General features: G+C 56.2%; 2 protein-coding genes and 1 non-coding gene across 6 annotated transcripts; all 3 read right to left on the bottom strand.

Moving 5' to 3' along the window:
• Positions 1 to 84: 84 nt before the first annotated feature.
• Positions 85 to 1,720, bottom strand: C14H12orf57 (chromosome 14 C12orf57 homolog). 2 transcript variants are annotated; one of them, XM_036909976.2, is made up of 3 exons: positions 1,502 to 1,720; positions 1,041 to 1,217; positions 85 to 318 (listed from the first exon to the last, which is right to left on the bottom strand). In XM_036909976.2, the coding sequence occupies exons 1-3, from the start codon at positions 1,551 to 1,553 to the stop codon at positions 167 to 169; spliced, it is 381 nt and encodes a 126-aa protein (XP_036765871.1). In that variant the 5' UTR covers positions 1,554 to 1,720; the 3' UTR covers positions 85 to 166. The 2 variants fall into 2 exon arrangements, with proteins under 2 accessions (XP_036765871.1, XP_057348475.1); XM_057492492.1 differs by having other exon boundaries at positions 1,429 to 1,568.
• A 91-nt stretch (positions 1,721 to 1,811) lies between these two features.
• LOC118924889 (U7 small nuclear RNA) lies at positions 1,812 to 1,874 on the bottom strand. Its single transcript, XR_005029777.1, has one exon. It is a non-coding gene; the product is annotated as a U7 small nuclear RNA (small nuclear RNA).
• Positions 1,875 to 2,721: 847 nt separating this feature from the next.
• Positions 2,722 to 14,424, bottom strand: ATN1 (atrophin 1). Of its 3 annotated transcripts, none has more exons than XM_036909968.2 (10): positions 14,293 to 14,424; positions 9,773 to 9,966; positions 9,322 to 9,459; positions 9,057 to 9,170; positions 6,389 to 8,355; positions 5,986 to 6,208; positions 4,935 to 5,631; positions 3,942 to 4,085; positions 3,414 to 3,594; positions 2,722 to 3,243 (listed from the first exon to the last, which is right to left on the bottom strand). In XM_036909968.2, the coding sequence occupies exons 2-10, from the start codon at positions 9,797 to 9,799 to the stop codon at positions 3,210 to 3,212; spliced, it is 3,525 nt and encodes a 1,174-aa protein (XP_036765863.2). In that variant the 5' UTR covers positions 9,800 to 9,966; positions 14,293 to 14,424; the 3' UTR covers positions 2,722 to 3,209. The 3 variants fall into 3 exon arrangements, 2 of the variants coding, with proteins under 2 accessions (XP_036765863.2, XP_036765864.2); XM_036909969.2 differs by having other exon boundaries at positions 6,389 to 8,352; XR_005029762.2 differs by lacking the exons at positions 2,722 to 3,243; positions 3,414 to 3,594 and having other exon boundaries at positions 4,935 to 5,167; positions 5,296 to 5,631.
• Positions 14,425 to 17,909: the final 3,485 nt, after the last annotated feature.

The following is a 17,909-nucleotide window of genomic DNA, read 5'->3' as shown; positions in this document are numbered from 1 at the left end:
AGAGAGGATCTGGACAGAGACGCGGAGCAGCTTGGAATGGCAGGAGGTAGAGGTTGTCAGGGTCACAAAAGACTGACGCCAAGGCTGTGTCACAGGCTCATTTATTATCCTCTAGAACACTGAAGGCCTCCCTCCCTGGGCAGTGTCACAGTGGCAGAGCCAACCCTCAGGAGGCGGCCACACTGCCACCTGAAGCAGGTCCGTGGGGTGGCAGCGTCGTGGGCGGCAGGAACAGCGCTTTCAGCTTGCCCGACAGGCTAGCAATCTCGGGATCCTGGGCTTCATAAGACTTGACCAATCGGGCAAACTTAAGGACACCTGCAAGGGGGAGTGGAGCGTTAACCCACACCATGGGGGACGGGTGGGCCTGAGACACAGAAGGGTGGGTTAAGGGCCTCACTAGCTGCTCCCCCTCTGGCCAAATAGTTGTCTGCAAAACAACACACAAGCAGGCCTCTGCCCTGTGTGGTTTGGATCAACCACTTCCCAGGGTACACTGGGCACAACTGAATCGGATGCAGTGAATGAAAATATTCCAAAGCTTCTCACTATCAGGTGAACCATGTTAGTCACAAGAACCCGAAGCAGGATCCCAAGTCTATAACAAGGACACAGGAGGGCCATGGGTCAGCTAGGCTGAATCAGTAAACACCTTGGGGAGCATCATGATCTCATCTAGGAATGAGATGAATAAACTCCCAACTCTCACAGATTAGCTCGAACACCTTGGAGGGGCTGCAGATGCGAGCAGTCATGCAGACATCTCACTAAAAGCCAGGAGAATGGGCTTCAGGTCCAGCCGTGCTGTGACCTCGGGCACTTAAAATGGGAAAATAGTACAACGAATGGTAACTACAAAATGCATTTGGGACGTCCGCTGGTACAAGTTCAAAGTAGAAGACCCTGAGCTCTGAGTGCCAATACTGTTTGTTAGATTGTGGCTGCCGCCGTGTGGTGAGCAGGGGGACGACGGCTGAGGGACCCGACGGATCCAGAGCCCTCTCCTAGATCCACTCCACCCTAGACACCGTCCGACCCACCTTCCCCGTCGCAGCTGAAGCCATAGGCTTTGATAACCTCCTGCTGAATCTGCGTGGCCACGGGAAGCACGAATTGCAGCATCTTGCCCATGTCGTTGCATGCGTTGTCCCGCGCCTCGTCCATGCGCACCGCGTTCTCGGGGGCGGAGAACGCCTGGATCACCTCGGCCAGGACCACTGTAAGGCAGATGCATCCCAGGGAGGCGTCCCGGGGCAGGCGTTGGAGCATTGGGTGGGCCCAGCAGAGAGCGCAGGGAAGAGGGCAGGGAATTAGTGGACGGAAGCCCAGATAAACTCGGCGCTGAATCCCTCGCCCTAGCGGGTATGGACCCCTCTTGGAAGAGGAAGATTGGTAACCCGCGCCCGTTTCGCGGCGACACTACCACACCTCTGGCTCCGTGTGCTCCACCTGAACCCGCCAGCGGCAAGCAGCCCACCCCGTGACTCAGGATGCGTCTCACCCTTGGCCTGCTCGGCGCTTAGGGCCGCAGGTTGGGCGGAGGCGGACGCCATAGGACAACAAAGCTGCACGTGCAGAACCCAGGAAATGCTCAGGAGGAACGGGCCGTCTCTTGCGACACTCCGAACTCCTGGGAGGGGAAGGGAAGCAGCCTCAGCCGGAGCCGGAAGCTTCTCGCCGTAGCCAACGCCGCATTCTGATTACACAGAACAGAAACTACCGCGGGAAGTCCCGCTCATCCCACTATACAGACCCACAGACATCACGTCAACTTTAGTCAAAACAGTTCTATTGTTACATACTATACTTGTGGGGGTTTTCCAGAAAAATACTGGAAAACCTACTAGACAAATTCGAAAAGAGCTGTAACACTACCGATTATTGGCTGGAGGGAACATGGGATCCAATAACGCCACTATTGGTGAGGGTGAGCTCAGACCGGAGTTTTCTAATTCCTATTAACGAGTAAACAATGAGGTACACTCTAACTTTCCAAGGGTAGAACAGTATTGTAAGGAATTATTTATATCATTCATTTCTACAGTTTCTGAACGTGTTTCGGTCCTATGCAAATGAGGTCAATGCTGATTGGCTGAGAGGCCAGCCACACCCCTTTTAGTTTTTAAGAACCGACCGTGATTCGCAGCAGTAACAGCTGGAGCTAAAGGTGTTCTAGCGTTTTACTAAAATGGCCTTGTGTAGGGGCGTGCGCTGCAGCGTAATGCACTCATTTCACTTCTAGGCGTTTCAAATTGTCACCCACTCTCCTCAAACCGTAGACTAGTTAGAACTCCAGCTCTAATCGCTTTAACCGATTGAAACCATGTCTCTGCACTTCCTCGTCTTAACCATTTCTCAAAGTATTCCATGGAAATAACAGGATTGGCGGCTCCTGGCAAGGGGAGCAGGGGCCGGAATGCCTCCGAAGTCCGAGTCGTTTCCTAGACCTGACCAGTTAGAGGCGTGCCTGTCTAGGCCTCCAGCATCCTGATTTCCCAGCCTGGAAAGAAGGCGGGGGACGCACCAGCGGAGCGAGGGCCCCGGAGCCCCGAGCTCTCCAGTTCCCTTCTCCAATTCTCCAGGGTCCCTACACGCAGTTTCTTCTGAAGGTCCGTCCCTTCCTTCCTCAAGAGTCCCCCACTCCCATCCCATCCCATCCCCGCCCCCACAGCCCGCAAGAAAACAGTCACAGCCATCTTCCTGGGGAGTCGTGAGGATGTTTTTGTTTGGTTTTGGTTGGGATGTTTTTTAAAGAGCGTCATATAGATATTTATATATATAAATTATTAATGTTGGGGAGGGGCAGGGGCATACATCGCAAAGGGAGTGCGCACACAAGGACTGGGAAGGGGCAGGGGCGGCACGATGCTACACAAAACAGCCACATCTAACAGATGAAATAATCACACCAACGGGGTGGAGGAGGGGCGGTGGCCACTGGGACTGGGCACGGGGGAAGGAAGAAAGCCAGGGGACAAGAAAGAGGGACCTGGTCCAAGATAACTGTGCGCTTTCTGCCCCCATCCCGCCACCTCCCCACCTCCGCACACCACGCTAGCCTTGGCCTTCCATCTGTCCCTTTCTCCCTCCGCCCAGCCGCCAGGACCCTGCAACTGAGCAGCACCCCTCCTGGAGTCTGGCTGGCAGGCTGGGCAGCAGGCCTTCAAAGTCCAGGTGCAGGGGCCATGGTGCTCTCTTGATTGCAGGTTCTACAGCGGCTTGTCGCTTTCCTTCTTCAGGTGACTGGGGGAGAGGAGGCAGAGCAGAGCTGAGAGACAGGTCGACCCTGACCTGGCCCCTCAAGTGGAGAGGATGGTGAAGGAGGGCTTCCCTCCCCAGGAGCCTAGTGCGCGCATAGCGTCCAGGGTGGCTGAACTCACGCCCTCACTCCTGGCCTCGGGGCGCCAGAGTACCTGTAGTAGTCCTCCTGCGCGGGGAGCGGCACACTGTGCAGCGGGTGGTGGGCGTGCAGCCACTGCTGCTGCTCGAGAGCCAAGCGCTGCAGCTCAGCCGACTGCGCGTGCATGGCCTGCAGCTGGTGAGCTGCTGACATCGGGGCAGAGAGAGAGGCTGGCAGGTCCCGGTAAGGAGCAGCTGTGGGCAGGACAGGCAGAGGGCTCATGGCTGATGGGGTACTGAGTACTTACTCTGGGCCGGGGAATGGCCAGCCACTTTATATACAGAGGAAACTGAGACTGAAAAAGCTAGGTAGCACCCTTTCCTGCAACTGGCCAGTGGCGGAGTTAGGATTCAAACTCATCCTGGCACTAAAACCTAATATGCCTCTCTTGGGCAGGACCTGTTCTCCAAATCCCCTTCCCAGTTCCTCTGGGCACTTCCTCATGCCTCCCCAAGCCCAACTAGGCCAAGGCCACCACCCAAATTATTTCTTTGTGCCCTTCTCTTCTCACACCTTTCCCAACCCCAACTACCATCCTTACCAAAGAGCTGGTGACGAAGAACTTCGTTTTCGTGCAGAGGGTGAGGAAGAAGTGGGTTAGGGAGGGTCCCAGCTGGGTAGGGGATCCGGGTAAGGTGAGACCCTGAGGCCAGGGGGTCAATGAGAGGGTGCACTGAGGCAGACGCTGGAGGACAGAGAAGGAGGTGTCACCAGAATGTAGGTTTGGGGAAGAGCATACATTTGGTGAAGGGCTCCAAGGCTGGGAAGAGAGATGGACAGTCCAACAAAGGGAGAGCCAGAGTAGAACAGGGAGGCAAGAGAACCAGGGGCCTGGGGCCTGGGGGATGGATGGGATAAGACCCTACCGAAGCAGGGACATATGGATGGCAGAAGACAGATTGCAGTTGTCAGAAGGGTCTGAGGAAAAGGAGAAGAGTGAACTGCTTGGAGATGGAAAACAGAAATTTTAGGGGACAAGACAGGACAAGAGAGGTTAGCAGAGAGAGCGCACAAGGGAGCCTGCAATGAACACTGACTGTAAGGCTAGATTGGCAATGTTCTGGACAATAAGTATGGTGAAAGGATAATAAGTAAAGCTCATTATCACCTATTATACCCACAAACAGAGCTACATCGCTTTTTCTGGAAGGTCATGGATCTAGAGATGGAAGGAACATGAAAGGCTTCCACCTGGAGGGGAGGAGATGGCAAGAAATGATGAGAGCTGAATCCAGAGGAGCAAGAAATTGGTAGGTGAAGGGCTGTGAGGATAGAAATGAGGGACCTCCTATAAAGGATTCTAGCTCAGGCCTCTGTCATAGGCAGCGTGCCAGACCCTAGAGAGGACTGGGATATGGAAATTAGTCTCTGCGGCAAGGCTGGGCCATGAGACAGGCTGCGAGGTGACAGGGAAGCAAAGATCAGGGCAGCAATCCCAGGCTTGAAAGTCTCTGCTGGAGGAATAGAAAAGCCCAAACACCTGACAGGGAGCAAGGCTGCCCCAGGGGCCCAGGCCAGGAAGCAGGAGGCTCACCTGCATGGATGGCATCCTGCTGGTGGAGGTGCAGGTGAGAGTGAATGTGGGAGTGCTGGTGGTGATGGGGAGTCACATTGAGCATCTGCAGCCTAGCCAGCGGGTCATTGCCCAGAGCAGCCACCCTCTCTGCATGCTGCCTCTCAGCTGCCAGGCGCTCCGCGTAGGACATGTCGGGCCGCAGAGCAGGCCCAGCTGCCAGCGCTAGACGTTCTCTCTCCAGGGGCCCCAGGCTTGGGTGAAAGGGGAAAGGGTGCAGGCCAGGTGGGCCAGGCTGCAGGGCCAGGCCCCCATGTCGAGGGAAGGGATCCAAGCCTGGCCCAGGGACCCCATGTAGGGGTTCAAGCTCACTGGGCTTCACCTCGAAGCCAGGCTTGAGGCGGTCACGGAGGTCTCGTTCACGGGCTTCCCGCTCCCTCTCCCGGGCTGCTGGGTCACTGCTGTACAGGGCTGGGACGTTGTAACCCAGGAGTCCTGGGTCCACTGCTCCCAGGGGAACGTAGAACGGATGGTTGCGATTGCCAGGAGACATGACATGGGGCCGAGCGTATTCACTCAGAGTGCGCAGGGCTGGAGTGTCAGGACCCAAGTAGGGGGGAACTGTAGCCACAGCACTGCCCGGCTCAAATGGAGGGCGATGGGGCACTGGGCCGAGAGATGGGCACTCCACTGGAGCACGGCCCTCCTGAGCCAACTTCTGTGAGATACAGAGAGAAGCAGAGCCAAAAGGTCAGGTCTGGAAAGTGGCTAGTTTGTCTCAGCAGATGAATGCAAAAATGCACCTTATGGGAACTCAGCTTAATGGAAACTTCCCTACCTGCCTCCCTCAGGCACTGGCTCTCCCTACAACGCACAGGTAGTTTAACCTGAGCTCCCCCAACCCAGGAATGCAACAATTCCTCCCGCTGCAATCTTTGGTTTTGCAGAAAAGGATGCAATCCATCTCCTGGGCTGCAGTGGTTCCTCCTCTGCGAAAGGTGGCGCAACGACGCCCGTCGGGACCGCCCGCCGCGGCGCACTAGGCGGGGGGCGCCTGCGCGAACGCACTCACCACGCTGCGTTCCAGCTCGCGCTCCTTCTCGCGCTCGCGCTCCTTCTCGCGCTCCCGCTCGCGCTCGCGCTCCTTCTCTTCGCGCGCACGTTGCTCAGCCTCCCGCCGCACCTTCTCCACCAGGTCGGCCCGCTTCTTGGCCAGCTTGGAGCCCTCCAGCGGCACGAAGTACAGGTCGCTGCGCGCGCACGAGTTAAAGCCGCGGTCCAGGTGTTTGTTGAACCTGCCGGGCGCAGAGGTGGTGCGCGCTCAGCCCCAGGCTGACCTGCCCCGACTCCACCCAGGACGTATGCGCGAGGCTGGGCTCTGCGGCACTTCAGAGAGCACCCCGGAACGCACGCCTACTGCGGTGCCTCCGCCGGCTCCCAGCCCAGGGCCAACCGCCCCCGCCCCTGCTACTCACCTGGCTGATTGACTGGCGTGACTGGGCACGTCCACCACCTTGGGAGGGGGCGAGGGGCTGCGGGCCGGGGGCACTGGGCTCTCGGGGGTCTCATACTCCTCGGCTGGCTCCTGTTTGATCTGTGTGGCGCTCAGGGGCGGCCCCGAGGCAGGAGCCGCAGGTGGCTGGGGCAGGGACGACAGACCTGAAGGTCCCGCAGGTGGCACTGGCCCGGGCCCCACAGTGGGCGAGCCAGGCTTGAAGGTCCCAGGGCCGGCGGGCGGGGAGGTGCCTCGGAAACCGGGCGGGGTCCCCGTTCTAAAGGAGGGCGGTGATCCAGGCTTGTAACCAGGTGGAGTAGCTGTTTTGTAGGTCCCTGGGGAAGGGGCTCTCTTTCCATACGGTGGGGGCCCAGGTGGGGAGGCTGTTTTGTAGCCTGCTGGCGAGGAAGCCACTGTGGCAATGACGGTGGAGAGTGTAGCTGAGGAGGTGGTGACTGGAGGCCCTGGTGGGAAGGGGTAGGGTGCCCCTTGGGGGCCCTGGGAGGGAGAGGGGTGTGAACATGGGTAAGACCCTTGAGAAGAAGAGGAGGAAGAGGAAGAGGCTGGGGGGCCATTGGGGCCTGCTTGGCTGTAGGACACCTGGCTGTGAGGTGGGGGCAGGTGTGCTGGCCCTGGTGGGTAGGGTCTCAGAGATCCCAGGGAGGGAGACATGGCATAAGGGTGTGCGTGGTGGGAGCTGCTGCTCTCCAGGGGATGGGGATATGCTCCCTGTGGAGGGGGCCCGGAGTTCCCGTGCTGCTGTGGCTGCGGCTGCGGCTGCTGCTGGTGGTGATGGTGGTGTGCTGGGGCTGGTGGGTGGGCACTGGACTGGCCGCCAGTAGGGGGGAAGGAGCCTGGGTGGGCACTGCTGTTGGCTAAGAGGCGGCCATAGGGAGGAGGGGGAGGGGGACCCTGGCTCCACACAGCCTGGGATGGGAGAGAAGGCTGTGTATACTTGGGAGGCTGGTTGGAGACGGAGAGGCTGGTGGGGGGAGGGAAGGAGTGGGGATAGCTGGGCAATGCCTGGGAAGCAGGGTACTGGGAGGCAGAGGCAGAACTGGAAGAGGAGGCTACTCCAGTGCTGCTACCAGAGGATGAGTAAGGATACCTCATTGGGGGTGCTGGGGCAGAAGAGGATGAAGCAGGAGGCAGAGGGTGCGGTGAGGGAGCAAGAGTGGGGCCCTTCTCTGGGCCAGGAGGAAGTCCACCCATACCCTGCCCCATGGCATGGGGAGAGGGCATATGCCCAGGCAGTGGCTGCGCCCCCAGGCCAGGAGGAGAGGCTGATGCATTGTTAAGGGGTCTCAAAGCAGGTGGGGGTGGCAGGTTTGGTGTCACATGGGGGAAGGCAGCTGGTGGTGGGGCAGAGGATAGGTTTCCACCACCCACTGGAGTGTTAGGTGGCTTTGTTGGGGGGGCACCACAAGCCCCAGAGCTTGATATTGAAATGGGAGTGGTGGGTGGGGGGTGCTGCTTACCCCCACTAGGACCCCCAACTGAAGACGCAGCCCCTCCGCCCTTGGGACCCATCGGGGGTCCAGACAAAACTCCTCCAGTGCCCCCAGGGTAAAGCTGTGGATGTGGTGGGGGGGCCCCAGGAGGAGCCTGGAACATTCGAGATGTGGGGGACTCCATGGGAGCATGATATCCAGAGGGTGTCACAGAAGGGTGGGGCTCAAAGCCAGGCTCTGGCTGCCGGGGTGTGCTATCTGGCGGTGCAGGGGAGGGAGGAAAGAGTGGAGGTGGGTGGTAGGGGCGGGCTGGACCCTGGGACAGGCCAGAGGATGAGTCGGAGTCATTCTCCACGCTTCCAGGGCTGTAGATGCTGGGGGACGTGCTCCGGTTATCCTGGTCGATGTCTCTAGGGTCACTGCTGCCATCATCATTGAGGCTCCGCCCATCTAAACTGTCCAGATCCGAAGGAGACCGTGGCCGAGGGAGCTCCTGCTGCAGAAAGGGAGGGCCATTTTTCTGCTTTCTTTTTTATTTCTCAATTCCCCTAGATTTGGTGCAAAATCATTTCCCCCTCACAGCACACCACTGTCCCACGTTGTGATGAATACTCTCGCTCAAGCCCACCTCCCTGCCATCTGGGGATTCCCTCATGCTCTCCACATTCTCAGCTGTTCCCTAGCAGCCAGTCTCATTTCCCTCCCTGTAAACCCTATTCCTTCCCCAAGTGTCCATCTCAAGTACCTTCTTCCCATTCACAGCTGAACCCAAATCCCTGTCTTCCACCAGCTCATACCTGCCCTTATCTCCTTTACTCCTTTAAATAAATATCCCAGAAACCCCTGGTTCTTAAAAAGAACACTTTTGCATTTCCCTTGTGATTTATTCATTCCTTCCACAAAGACTTCTCACCCTTTAACCTCCTCCCCTACCCCTTCATGAAAATCAGGACCTAGAAAAGAAGAGGCTAGATAGAGTCCCCCACACTCTTCCAGTCCCCTCTGGCCCTGCCTGGTCATCCAGTGGTGTGGCCAAACCCCAAAAGATCTGTCTGACGTATTACTGACAGGGCTACTTTAATAAGCACTTTTCTCTCATAGACCAGGCAAGATTAAAGTAGGAATTGTGAATGAAAGGGGAGTATGGGGGAAAGAATGGTCAGAAAATGGGTCAGCATGCCTTCAAGCATCTCCCACCTCAGTTTTGGTCTTTTTGGGTGCGTTGGTCTCCTCACTTTCACTCTCAGAGATCTCCTCACTCCGGCCCTGCTTGCTGACCTTTGGGGTGGAGGCTTCCTCTATACGGGCCTTCTGTTAAGAGTGATAGAGAAAATACCTGTCTTAGGTACCTCCCAAGCCTCCACTGTACCCTCTGCCAGACAGAAAGTGCCCCCACAACACACAAATACACCCTCAGCCCCGGTGCCTGGGCATCCTGTGGGAGGACCTGAGGATAGAATACCTTGGCTATCTGCCTAGACTTCTCGGCTTTGCCATCACTGCTGGATGTGCTGACCCCTCCAGGGGAGGCCCGGCCCCTCGATCTCAGTTCTTCCCGGGGCCCAGGGGCCTCTTTCTTCCGTCCACTCCTCATTGACATCTTAAGGTAAAGGAAGAAAGCCTGTCTTTTTTTTTTTTTAATTGAAGCACAGTTGACATACAATCTTATATTGGCTTCAAGTATACCACACAGTGGTTCAATAGTTACCCATATCATTAAATCCTCACCCCTCACCTTCCAGTGCCGTTACTATCTGTCAACATAGAAAGATGTTACAGAACCACTGGCTATATTCCATCGTCTTGTTTTTTCTCATTGCACCTAACTTAATGATGAGCATTAATTCTGCTCCTCCTCTCCAGGCCCTCCCGGCCCCTGCTCTTTCATGTCTCTCATTTTAGCTGTTACTCACTGAGTCTTTATTCTGTCGTGTCTTCATTCTTCAGGCTGTGGAGACCCCATTCTCCTCTGCCTGGGCAGTTGAATAAAGAAACTTCTCTGCTTCACCCACGTTCCCCACAGCTATGGCCTGGGAAGCAGGAAGCAGGACCTCCCAAGTTTCCAGAGTAGACACCTGGAACTTGCAGGATCTGTTTTCAGTGAAGCCTGTTAGGAAAAGACCATCAGTCTCTCCAAACTAGGCAATAGAGTCTCAAGGGGATACTACACTGTGTCAAGAAGCCCTAAGTAACCCAGCCCTAGGGCTTTGGGCCAAGGGTTACAGACCCCATAAGACATTGCTGGCTTGTCCCATGGGCTACCCCAGCTATCTACAAGTAAGGGATATGCTCTCAGCTCACAAAGTCTTCTCTTTTATCTCTGGAGAAGGCAGACAACTCAGATGTACCTATGAGCCCCAATTCAGAGAAATATTTGTGCACACAGAGAGTTCACAGAGCCTTACAAAGGAGCATAAAACAATGTAGCTGAATTATTAGCTAATTTATTGAGTGCCTTCCTTATGTCAAGCCCTTATATACACAATCTCACTTAATATTTACAAGCAACCCTTCAAAGTGGGTGTTCTTCGTACTCTCATTACATAGGTAAGGAAACTGAGACTCAAAGATTGTGATTGTGATTGGCCCAGCTTCATGTAATGAATACACAATACGGAACTAGTGACAGCACCAAAGTCAAACCCACATGTCCCTGACTTCAAAGCCCCTGCTCTTTCTTCTATACTTTGCTCTACTCTCATCAGAAGTTAGTGGGGAGCATTCTCAGAAGGCCTAGATCAGTCCCAGAGAAATGAAAAGAATCTTTATACACATCAGAGTAGTGGGAGAAATATCCCACTCAACAGTGCAAAGGCACACAGCCCTACCAATTCTAAGGCCAAATCAAGGTATCCCTGAAGTGCAGAACTTCATTTTTGAGAATTTCATAAACCCCTACCCACCCCCACCCCATCTAGTGCTTGGTGGGAAGAGAGTAAGCTTACCCACCTATTCTAATGAGGCCTGGCTAGGTAAATGGTACTTCCACACTCTATAGCATATTTTTCCCAAGGAATACAAGAGCAATTACCTCTCATTCACCTCCACTGAACTCTAAGGCTAGAGGAAAAGTCAGGGCTTTCACTTTATCAACCAAGTCAATGAATATCTATCAATAAGCACACAATACAAGTTTACAAACTTGTAAGCCTATCCTCCCTCTTGGGCCAGATAGGGACACATAACTCCTCACAGCCTATCTGTGTATCTAGATACAATTTTCTTAGTGTCTACATCTATATGGTCAGCTATATTTTTTTGCACTGTTTGTATGTCCTGATAAGTGTCACATCTCCACATCACTGACTGTAAGATCTTTTAAGAGCAAAAAAGAGTAACTGTTTCCTTCCTTTCTATGTCCCCCACTGAGGTCATGAAATAACGTGTGTTCTGTCCTGTTCTCCTTAGCGACCTTTAAACCCACTAACTTCAGTAGGTCTTCTTGACTGAAGTGCTGCTGGCCTTGGTGGGAAGAGAGTAACCTTACCCACCTATTCTAATGAGGCCTGGCTAGGTAAATGGTACTTGCACATTCTATAGCATATTTTTCCCAAGGAATACAAGAGCAATTACTTCTCATTCACCTCCACTGAACCCTAGTGAGGCAGGCAGGGAGAGGGCAGTCTAACCCCTCCTAGAAACTTAGTAAGAATGTACACATAGTCACAAAATAGCTAGGACGGAGCCCCAGGTTTTCTGAACTTACAACTGATGCTTTGCTCAGTTAGTCAGCCATTTTCCTTCAACTATAACTACTATCACATTTTTTAGTTGTTCTGTAGACTGGTTTTAAAATATTGTCAACATGAAAAAATCCAAAGAACAAAACCCAGCATAACAAAGGGGGAAGACAAACTTAACAAAAGCACAGCAAAGGTGACTGTTGGTGATGGGTGTGTCTCTGCCAGCTCCTCTAGGGGAAGGCTGCCTGTCTCCTCCCCACCCCAGAACCTGTTCACCAAGTCAGGTAGAGCTAGGGGATCCCAAAGGTCAGAGAAATGCAGGAATGTACCTGAAGGACTGAACAATCATAGTGTGACCCTCCCCCTACCTCAAATTTCTTAATCAGTTGAAATCTGATAAAAGGAGAAAGAGAAAAGCAGTCATAAAAGGACAGGTAATCCTGGGGATAAGGAGTGGCAGGAGTTCAGGGTGGGTCTCTGAACCTGCGGCATGTTTAGCACCAACAAGCTAAGCTACACTCCATCTTGCCCTAGTGGCCTGTCACTGTAACTAGTATTTACAGAGCACCTACTGTGCATCTGGCAATACACTAAGCACATTCCCCTTCACTGCCTTACTGCAAAAGGGAAATGGCAAAGACAAACTGGGAAGGTGGAAAAGTGAAAAATAGGGGAAGAGTCCGGTAAAGAAATTAAGGGGGAAATATGAAAAGAATGCCAAAGAGAGTATCTGACACAATCGAGGTGGGAGGCTTTCTGGGAAAGAACTGCAGAGTGAATTTTAGGATCACTGGCCCAGCCCCCATCATCATTCCAGACCAGCCAGACTAACAAATCAGTCCAAAGTGACTCCTAGATAACCATACAGCCCGGACCAGCAGATAACAATGCACTGGCCTAAGCCTTCTTAGAATCCAGCATTGTCAGAGGGGCCTCAGAAATCATCTCATCTATCACCCCTTAATCTTACAATGAAGCCAAGGCTCAAAGAAAGAAGTGACTTGCCCAAGGTTACAGTTAGAGGTACAGGCTGGACTAGACCAGGTCTCCTATTCCAGAGTACTCCCAGTGCACCAGGCTGTTCCACAGCCCTCTCCACCGGGCTACCCTCACCTGGGATGGGCGGGGAAAGACCTGCCACTCCTACAAGGTCAGTGAAATAGACGGTCAAAGGTTAGCTGAAAGGAGTTATCATCCCGGTGACAGATTGGGAAAGAGGAAAAGGGAGACTTGGAAAGGGAGACTCAAGTTTAAGAAAATGGAATATCAGTGCAAAGAAGCAAAAAGACTATACAGAAAATCCATTGTAATAAGAAAGGTAGAGGCCAGAGAGAATACCAAAAGAGGGTACAACTTAAACATTTCCACCCTCCCACCCCATGCCTAGGGGGAGGGACTTGGAGAAACATCTATGACCTGCAAGTAACATGTCCACCTGGTCTAAGAGACTGCTGAATGGAAGAGGGGGATCCTCTGGGGAACCTCCTATCCCCACTGCAGCACCAGAAACATCCTCCGGAACCCAGCCAAGAGTCCCAAGGACACAGCCAAGGGCTGAGGTCCAATCAAGATTCTGAAACCCCACCTATTGGACATCCCACTGGATCATTGCCATGGCAACGAAATGGCCCCTCAAGGGTCCATCCCAGGGGTCCACCTGCCAGCCACTCCCCCTCCAGTTGCCAAAGCAACCCCTACTCTCCTATGGCACCCTCAGGGAAGGGAGCTTAAGAGTACCTACCCCATTAGAAATAAGCCCATGCACAAAAGGAAATCTGAGCTCAGAACAGTAATGAAGACCCACACACACACTAAACAGCAGCTAGAGGGGCAGTGGGTGCTCTGGGGATTTGAGGGTGGAGGTCACAACTTGCCTGGAGTGCCTAGAAGATCTCCCAATTCTCTCCTGTTTCCACCCTCCCGGAGAGCCTTTCTCCCTAACTCTCCCTTCAGTGTTCCCGGCCTCCTCCTCCCTCTAGGAGGCCCCACACCACTGGGCCTCCGTGTGCCCCTCTCCAAGAAGTAACTATATCTGGGATTGGGAAAACGGGGTCAGAGGTGACTGGCATAGGGGAAGGAAAACCGAGTCACAAAGGCATCGCCTTCCCACTTTGACACGGGAACACCTCAGGTTCTTCTCAAAGATGGACCTCTCCGTGGCCCTTTCCCAGCCTCCCTTTTCCCAGGTTCCATTCTCCTCCCTCATCAGCCACAATCCCTCTCTTTCCACCTACCACACCCCTTCCCCATTTCCCACTCCCTCCTATGCCCAGCGCTCCCAATCCCCGGCTCTGAGGCCCGGGTTCTGGGCCTTTGGGGCTTTTCCTGTAGCCCTCGTGCCCCACCTCGCTGCCATCTCCCCATTCCTTTTTGCCTTCTCCCCGAAACCCCCTCACGGGCATCCCCCGTTTTGCCTCCGCCAACCCTCCACCTCGGTGCTCCTCTTTAGGTCCCGGGGTCCTGGCTAGCCTCTTGCCCCATCAGGCCTCCTCCTGAGACCATCCCACCTCCCCCCACCTTCCCGATCCTCCGGGTGCCCCGGCCCCATCCCTCCTCTGGGGCCAGCCCCACCCTCTGAGCCCCCGGCCTCAGGCCGGGCACTGCCCGCAGTGGGGGGCCCGGATCAGGAAAATAACAAATGGAGGAGGCGGCAGCGGCGGGAGGGGGAATTGGAAGGGGTGGGGGTGGGGGTGGGGAGCCGCGGGCTAGAACCCGGGCGGGCCCGGGGCCCAGGCCGTAGCAGATCCTACCTGGTTGTAGCTCGGGACGGCTGGCTGGCTCCGAGCGGGATTCGGGGCTCCCCCGCCTCTTCCCAGCTTCAGTCGCCGCCGCAACGGCGGCGGCAGCGGCCCCGGCGCCCCCGGAGGGCGGCCCCCATTCCCCGTTTCCCCCACCTGGCCCCGATCGTCCGCCGGCCCGTGGAGCAAGGCCGGATTCCTGCTCTCGCTCGGCCCCTCCCCGGGCCCGCCGCCTCCCCCGGCCGCCGGAACGCCCGAGCCGCGCCGCCGCCCCCGCGGCCCGGCCGGCCCTTTGCGTGGCTCTGACCCGCCGCCCGCGCCCGCCCCGCGCCCCCGCACTCGCGCGATCCCCGGGCCCCTAGGCGGCCTCCGCCCGAGGCCCCCGCCCCTTTCCGGGCGGTGGGCTCCCTCGCCCCCTCCTGGCCCCTCCCCGAGGCCGGTGGTCCCCCCCAAAAGGGTCCCGGCCCGAGGCCCCGGCCCGACGCGGGGCTGCGCACGGGCTGGGCGGCGCGTCCGGCGACTCGCACAGGAAAGCGGACGGCGAAGGGAGGGAGCTCGGGGAGGGGGATGGGAGAAGGGAGGAAGAGGGAGAAGGAGGGAGCGCGGAGGAGCCGGGGAGAGGGGCCAGGAGGGAGACGCGAGGGAGGGCGCGCGGCGAGGGGGGAGCACGGGGGACCCGGAGTGGGGGAGGCGCCGTGCGAGTTGGCCCCGAGCGGGGCCGGGCGGCCGGGGCCGGGAGGGGGTCGCCGCGGCGAAGGTGGGAGCCCGCGGGCCCGGCGCCGGAGAGGGCTAGAGAAGGGGGGCTGCGGTTGAAAGGGCAGATATGGGGGAGACCGGAGAAGTTAGGGCAAAGGGGGTCTGTGGAAGATGTGAGGTGGGGGCTGTGGGTGTGGGCAGAGATTGGGGTAATGGGGTGGTCTGGGAAGATGGGGCTGCGCGGGGGCTTTGGGGGAGTGTGACGAGAGGTGAAAAAAGCTTGGGGTGACAGTCTGGCAGACTTGTAGCGGGAGAGGTTGGGGGGCAATTATGGGAGAATTGGGATGGAATTGAGAACTGGGGTCCTAAAGAGGGTAAGAAATGGAGCCGAGGGAGACAGGATGGGTTTCCAGAAGAGTATAGTTTGGGGGTGGGGGTGGTTGGTGTTGGGAAAAGAATACCGAATACAAGAACTTGGGGGTGATGAAGAAAAGCTGGAAAGAACGGAAATGTCAGTGTGGAAAGGGAAGGGAAAGCTGCGGAGTCCGTAGAAATGAAGGTGGGGCCTGAGGAGGCTGGGGGCCGGGTGGGACGAGGGTGGAAGGCCCTGGGGCCGGTACTGGGAGGGCCTTTCCAGGAGAGTCTTAGTAAGACAAGGCAGATAGAAGTGGGGGGGGGGGGGCATAAGAAATGCAAGATAAACAAGGCTTTTGAGGGCACTATGGAGGGAAGGCCAGTGATGGGCAGATGGGAGAGCAGGAGAAGGAAATGGTGGACATGGGGGAGGGCAAGCCCGAAGTGGGGAAGCGAAGACTAGGCGTGGGACACCATCCTCAGGCCCTTCTGGCTGGTGGTATCTCTATTTTCCTTCTCAGATCTACTTGAAGATGGTACTTGGGGCCACAGGGAAGGGGTTGGGTGGGGATCAGCCTCACAGTGGAGCCCCACCCCTACATGCCTTGGGTCCCCGATCATTCTAACATGGAGATGGTCCCCATACAGACCACAGGCTCTGCCCTTCCCCAGACAGACTCTGACACTCAGTTCAGTCCTAAAGGCAGCACCCTACCCGTCCACCACCAGTGTCTTCTGGGCTCCCTCCCTGGCCCCACACCAAGCAGCAACATCTCCCAGGACAAAGGACACCAAGACACTGGGTGATTTTTGGCAGCAGAGATTGGGAAGGCCAGAGAATGGGAGGGAGGCAGGCAGGCGGGGAAACAGGAAGAGCTGGAGCTGGAGTCTGGATTGGGAGTCCCCAGTAACTCTCCAGATTTGGGGTGGGGGTCGGGTCAGTGTGGGGCCGGGTCAGCTAGAGGCCAAGGGTGGGCCCTGAATGGCAAGATCCCACCAGCCTCCTGGGAAGGAGGTTGGCTCTGTAGCAAACTCAGTAGGTTTTGCCCCTTATTTCCTTGGGCCGGGCTCAGCCAAGTTCTAGGAATAACCAAAAGCTCTAAAACGGATTCTAAAGCACTAGGGAACTCGAGCGAGGCTTCTCACTCGAGAATGTATCATTCTTTTTTGCTCTCCTGAATTGGTTAGCACTCACTCTACTACCCCAGGCCCACCTACTTCATCCCTCAGGGTCTTCCAGAGACCCCCCCCCTGCAGCTTCCGGGCTCCTCCCCCAGTGCTCCCCTCCCTGTCCTCAAAGCCCTAGGATGGCCCCCTCCCCCCACTTTGTTCCCAGGCTCCTCCCCTCCTCCCTCCCTACCGCATTTCCTCTGCATTTCTCAGCCCAGTCTCCCACTGGGCCCTGGCCCAGGCTCTTACCAACTCCCTTCCAGCCTGAGCTTTTCTCCCTGTTTTTTCACCACTTTGATAAGCTGATGTATCTGAGCTTAAAAGAAAAATTTAGGCACAGATAGGAAAAGGGCATGGGAAGAGTCAGAAGAGAAGCCAGGGCGTAAACCAATTCCTCCCCTACCTGAGGGCCAGGCTCATAGTTCCCACACACATACACCCCATCATCCCTCACCCCAGCTCCCAGTCGGTCCCGGCCCCCCACAACCTACTGGTCTCCAGGCAACGGCACAAAGGGAAAGTGGAGAGGAGAGGGGCCTAGGAGGCCCAGGCTGAGCTAGTTGTAACCCAGTCCAGCCCAGTACCTGAGAGGTCGGGGACAGAGCTGCGGGAGTGGCGACCTAGGTGGCAAGGAGGGAATAAACGGCAAAGGTCAGGAATTGTGGCTCCAACCAGAATCGTCCTGATCCGTACATAAGTTACCAGATAGATATAATGGACCCCAGAGGGAAAAACAAGAGCACAGAGAAAAGGACAGTGTGCCCCCATGGGAAACAGCAAGGGGCACCAGGAGACGTACAGAGGAGGGGAGATGAGGTGCCCACACTGAAACTGAAGCACAGAGGAGAGGGGACAAGGAGCTCTTTGAACTGAAAATGGCTGAGGTGTCAGTGACACAGGAAGGGGAAGAGCAGTGGGTCCTGCCCACACAGAACTGGAATCCCTCTAGTCTTGGCGCTGGGCAGGTTGGCGCAGAAGCTCAGGACCAGAACACAAGAAGCTGAGTGGGAGACCCACTGAGGAAACCACCTTGAAATTCCGCCCATCCCCTCATCGCTAGTCCAGTGTGGTGGCCTGCGGAACTGTGCCTCCCCCTAGTGGTACCGCTCCCCACGTGCAGCTCCTACCAGCCACGGCACTGCCCCCTTCTGGAGCACTGTAAAGGTTTCTCCCCCCACCCCTCAGCAAGGGGCTCCACTGGAGCTGAAGGGTTACAGGGGTCTCAGCCCTACTCGCAGGCTGACCCAGTCAAGGTGCCTGCTGAGCACTTCAGGTCCTGAATCTCCAGTTTACTGGAAGACTCAGTTTCCTCAGGCCACCTTTTTATCTACTGGTTGGTACCATTTGCCCTCCCCAGTCCCCCATCTTCCAGGGATGATGCAAGACTGTTGCAGCCCACAAGTGGCCAG

This window comes from Manis pentadactyla, chromosome 14 (assembly GCF_030020395.1).
Source record: "Manis pentadactyla isolate mManPen7 chromosome 14, mManPen7.hap1, whole genome shotgun sequence".
In the NCBI taxonomy this organism is placed as follows: Eukaryota; Metazoa; Chordata; class Mammalia; order Pholidota; family Manidae; genus Manis; species Manis pentadactyla.
The sequence above is the reverse complement of the archived record's forward strand: the minus strand, read 5'-3'. Positions and strand labels throughout refer to the sequence as shown.